At 40.7% G+C, this 5,000-nt stretch overlaps 1 protein-coding gene across 1 annotated transcript in view; it reads left to right on the top strand.

Annotated features, from left to right (window-relative positions):
• The window catches only part of LOC144957994 (uncharacterized), a 32,321-nt gene that overhangs the window by 20,220 nt on the left and 7,101 nt on the right, over nucleotides 1–5,000 (top strand). Inside the window, exon 5 of the mRNA XM_078889572.1 lies at nucleotides 3,621–3,813. Within this exon, the coding sequence (XP_078745698.1) occupies nucleotides 3,621–3,813 (193 nt within the window). The remainder of the gene's footprint in view (nucleotides 1–3,620; nucleotides 3,814–5,000) is intronic.

Raw genomic sequence — 5,000 nt, 5'->3', positions numbered from 1 at the left:
AGGCCTTTGTTATTGTTTTTGCCATCCGCGTTTGTGAGTTGTTCGCACTAAACTGTATTAACCAGACTATAAAAGTTCATGGTTACACAGAGTTTGTGTGTTGGTCCGTTATACTTCCGGATGGCAATGTTGTGAACTCCTTGGCCAAGCACATTCTATCTATTATAGTCTGACTTGACTTGACTTAGATGCCTTTCGCGTCTCGACCGAAAGATCGGGTCGCCTTGGCTGTTTCCAGTATTTCCTGTGTGAGGTGTCTCCAATATTGCCGGTCCTCTGCTAGGGTTCTCAGATTTTCAAGGTCCCCTGCCGTTATGAGACTAATACTTTGTCCAAGTGTTGTGAGGTTTTTGTTTAGGATCACAGGGAGTGTTGTGATCGGTCTTCCTCTGAAAAGGTTCCCGTGTTTTTGGAAGTATCCCGACATGGCTTGGTTTGCTGGTATGTTTTTGTCCCTGCGTAGTATGTGACCGAAAAGTTGCCATCGTTGTTGTAAAATAACAAGGGAGATTGGTCTTTCTTTTGTGATCTTATAGAGTGATTCATTTGAGATCTTTTTGGGGTATTTGATGTCCAGTACCCTTCTTAGCTGTGTGCGATGGAAGGCATCCAGATGTTCTTCTTCGGATTTTGTCAACGCCCAAGTGCCGCAGTTATACAGAAGTACCGGTTTTACAAGAGCATGGTACAGTTTCAGTTTGGTTTTTCTCTTTATTTTGTCACCTCTAATCCATACATTGGTGAGTTTACTGAGTGCGGCGTTTGATAGCTGTTTTCTTCTTTGTACATCCTCGGTGTCTCCAATTAGTGAGCCGACTTTCTTTGTTCTTTTCCATTCCTCTTTGTTCCTCGATATTGTTGTAAATTCGGTTTTATTGGCAATGACTTGGAGGTTATATTTCATGAGGGTATTTTGTATGATGTCTATATTTGCTGGTGTTGATCCAATAAAATCGACATCATCTGCATAGGCGATTTCTCTAGGGATTGCATTCTCAATATGAGTCGTTGGTTTTGGAATGACTTTTCGAACTTCTTTCAGAGCGTGTTCTAAGTATATTGTGAACAGAATCGGGCTCAGACTATCTCCTTGGGGGGTCCCGATGTTACTTTCGAACTGCGTCTGTTTTGTGGCCCCGTATATCCTTGGTTGTATCTTTGTGTTGCTGAGGAGAAATCGGATTATTCGGAGCTCGTCTTCGTCTACTATTTCTGTTAATATCTCCAAAAGTTTTCCTCTGTCGATCGTATCAAAGGCTGCGGACATATCGATTCCGGTTATTGTTATGTATATGTTTTCTTTGAGTGCCTTTGCTGCCAACCATTTATGTGTCCATACAACGTCCGATGTGCTTCGGTCTTGGCGAAACCCGCTTTGGCTATGTGATAGATAATTTTCTATTTTCGGTCTAATTCTGTTGAGGACAATAGTTGACAGTGTTTTTCTTATGGTACTCAGTAATGTTATTGGGCGCAGGTTGTTTACGGGTCCTTTCGTTTTTCCTGGTTTTTGTATTGTAATTAGGACACCGCTGTTTATGTCCCAGTCTTTGTGTGTTGAGAATGTTTTGTTCATTATGTTTGCAATGCTCAGATCCAGGGAGAGGGTACCGCATTTCAGCAATTCAGCGGGAATTTCATCTTCGCCTGGGGATCTGTTATTGTTTAGGCACTTTATGCTATTTCTAACTTCAGTTGTTGTGATGCGGTTGTTTAGGTCTCTAGGGTTTCCTGAGAAGGGCGATATTTGTGAGACTTGTTTGTGAAATTTCTGCTGGAAGTGGTCAGTTACAATGTCAAGGATATCATTGGGATTTGGTGTCTGTTTGCCAAATTTATCCTGTAGTTTTGGGTTCTCGAATGGTTTTCGGTTCAGAGATTTCGTCGCTTTGAACATAGACGATGCGTTATTTTTGGACTTTTCTATGTCTTCCACTTTTTTGTCTAATTCCTCGTTTCTGTGTTTTATTGTAAGTGATCGAATTGAATGCAGTATTTTGTTTCGTTCCGTTTTCAGGTTTATTATTTCTTCCGAGTCTTTCGTGTTTTGTATCCTGATCATAAGTTCTTTTTGTTGCCGCGATAGATCGTTAATAGCGATGTTAGGCGTTCGATTTGGTTTGTTCTTAGTTGTATTAATAGAGCCTGCACTTTCTTCCCCCGCATATTTCATTGCCGCTTGCGTCTCTTTCCATTCATTGTTTGGATTACTGTTTTGCTTTATTTTCCATAGACTTGAGTTAAGTTCATATTGGTAATGAATGCGACATTCTCGCTCATTTACTATTTTTGCCGTGTTTATTTTGACTGCCGTTTTACCTTTCTGTCTTCGTTGTCTGTACACATTTATGTTGAAATTCGTTTTTACAAGTTTGTGATCGGATGTTAGCAGTGTACCACCGTATGATCGCGAGTTGGTTGAGTAGTGTTTATGGCGGTGTCGGCATATGATATAGTCTATTTGGTTGTGTATTGTTATCATTTTGTCTTGGGTTTGGTCTTTCCTTTGTCCTACCCATGTTGTCTGGTGTCTTGATGGGTGGTTGAAAGCACTGTTTGTTATGAACAGTTTTCTCTGTTCACAGAACTGGACTAATTTTTCTCCGTTATCGTTACGTTTTCCTTTTGAGTATGATCCTAAACATAGTGTGTCACTGTCGAGACGTTTTCCTACTTTGGCATTAAAATCTCCAGCAATTATTAATATTGATTTGTTTCCTATTTTGTTCAGTGTATCGTCTAGGTCTTTGTAAAATTTATCAGTTTCCTCTGGGTATTGTTTTGCGCGTTGACTTGTTGGTGCGTAAACATTTACGATTGAGATAGTGAACGTCTTCTTACCGTGATCGTCTTTGTTATCGTTATTCTGGTTCCTTGAATTGATCTTACACTTAAGCTCAAGAACACATATTCTGTCCGAAACATTCCATTCGTCACTAGTCAAATCCCTGCAGTTTTTATTTATGAGAAATCCACATCCATAGTGAGGTGAACTGGAAGCAAAGCACAGCAGTCTGTGACCATTTATTGTTTGGTCGACGCCATCTTGGATCTTCGTCTCTTGTAAACACAACACATCGATTTTATAACTTTCTAAATCTTGACACAGTTGTTCCTTTCGAATGTTACTTTTAATAGATCTTAAGTTAAAAGTTCCAATATTAAGATTAGTCCACATCAGGTAAAAATTAAAGATTCCACACAGTGTTTTCTATTATAGTCTGATTGATAGAATATAATGAGAACTACTCATACTAATGACTAGCTAAAAACAATAACAAAGAGCTGAGTAACGTCAATTTCGTTCCTTCTATATCCTCAAATGGGGGGTCCGATAGCTCAGTTGATAGAGCACGTGCTTCACAATTAAAGGGACCGAGATCGATTCCGGGTGCAGTCGAGATTTTATTTCTGACCTCCCTGTCCACCCACCCAGCAGTGAATGGGTAGCTGGGTCTGTTAGATTGGTGTCCTATCCAAAGGGTAGCAAGCAATTGCTATTTTCCGCTTCACGCTATAGAAATCGGGATACAATCCGGCTCCATGGGCCTAATGGCTGTGAAGGACGACTTACAAAATAATTCTCAGATTGATGCCCCGTTGATTTTATCTGTAGGTAGTGTGGCCGGCCAAGAAGAATCGCGGTGTCAACAGTTCGATCGGACTGGCTACCACGGAAGTACCGCTGAAGAAGCCAGGGCGTCTGTCTCTCGTGGGCCACCACAGCCAGTCCTGGGGATTCGACTTGTCCAGCAGGAAGATGGTACACACCAACAAACGCACTGGGGGTTTTGCCAAACAAGTTCCTGATCGGTGAGTAAGAGACTCGTTTGATATGATAATGTTAGAGTCATTTTCATTTACAAAAGAAACTAACAAGACATTTTTAATTTGTTATTATCTCACATAAAAGAGAATATATTGGTACGTGGTGTATATCTTTAAAAAGTAGTCAATTTTTTCTTTCTGTTGATTTATCACGTGACACAAATGGGGAGCAGAAGCGACCCGCCAAACGGATATAGCCTTCTCACGTGACCATGAACGAGATCTGGATAGTGAAGACTCTCAAGCGGTATGCAGCATCGGATCTAAGGTCACGTGATAGAGGATAGCTTGGGTTGCTGTTGGCTTCAGCTGACAAGAAACGGAGGAGGAAAGAATGGAGACTACCCTACCATGTGTTAGGGGAGGGGCAACGTCGTTACGAAAGATACAAGTTGTAAATTCGCACCTAAAATATTTCAGATATTTATTTCAAATAATCGTTTCTAAATACGCATCAGTTGCCGCACCAAAAGTTCACGCTCAAAGAGCGTGGTTTGAAATGTCATAAACCCTTAATTCGACCAACCCTGACCCCTTTGTACAAAGTCCCTTGACTGAACTGGGCACGTGAACTCCAGGACTGATATCAGAAATGTGGGATGGCATTTTGATTACATACAAATTGCGTTTTTGAAGTTAATAGGATTCAGTAGTCTGATGTCACGCCGCCCGGCAACGGCGGCCATCTTGGTTCTAAACAAAGAAAATCATTACTTTTTATTCTTCATGCTGGCTAGAACTTTTAATATGCCTTGTGATCAGAATGTGTAAAAGTCAAAACATGATCAAATTTATGTTTTTTTCCCCTCTTGATACTCTTTTATGCTCGCCGGAGAAATATTTCATACGGGCGTCCGCCATTGTTCCGATAGTTTAGAGCCATTGTTACTAAGTTACCATGCGTCATTAGGAAGGAAGTGACGTTACGACTGTTGAAGAGTATTCCAGAGGCAAACGAATTTCGTGCTATTGACGTCGAGGTAAGCGTTTCAATGACCAAACCATAATTGAAGAAAACAAAATCGAGCATAATATGGATCTGTAACGGCATGGGGAGTGATAACTTGGTGGTAGAAAAATTGAGCTAATACGTACCAACCAATGATTTGGCTCAAACCTTTACATCAGTGATATTCTGGACTCAATGGTCGTCCCATAATTTATCAGAATAA

The sequence above is a fragment of the Berghia stephanieae genome, chromosome 12 (assembly GCF_034508935.2).
Source record: "Berghia stephanieae isolate SIO BIC M18660-M18661 chromosome 12, UCSD_Bste_1.3, whole genome shotgun sequence".
Classification (NCBI taxonomy): Eukaryota; Metazoa; Mollusca; class Gastropoda; order Nudibranchia; family Aeolidiidae; genus Berghia; species Berghia stephanieae.
The sequence above is the reverse complement of the archived record's forward strand: the minus strand, read 5'-3'. Positions and strand labels throughout refer to the sequence as shown.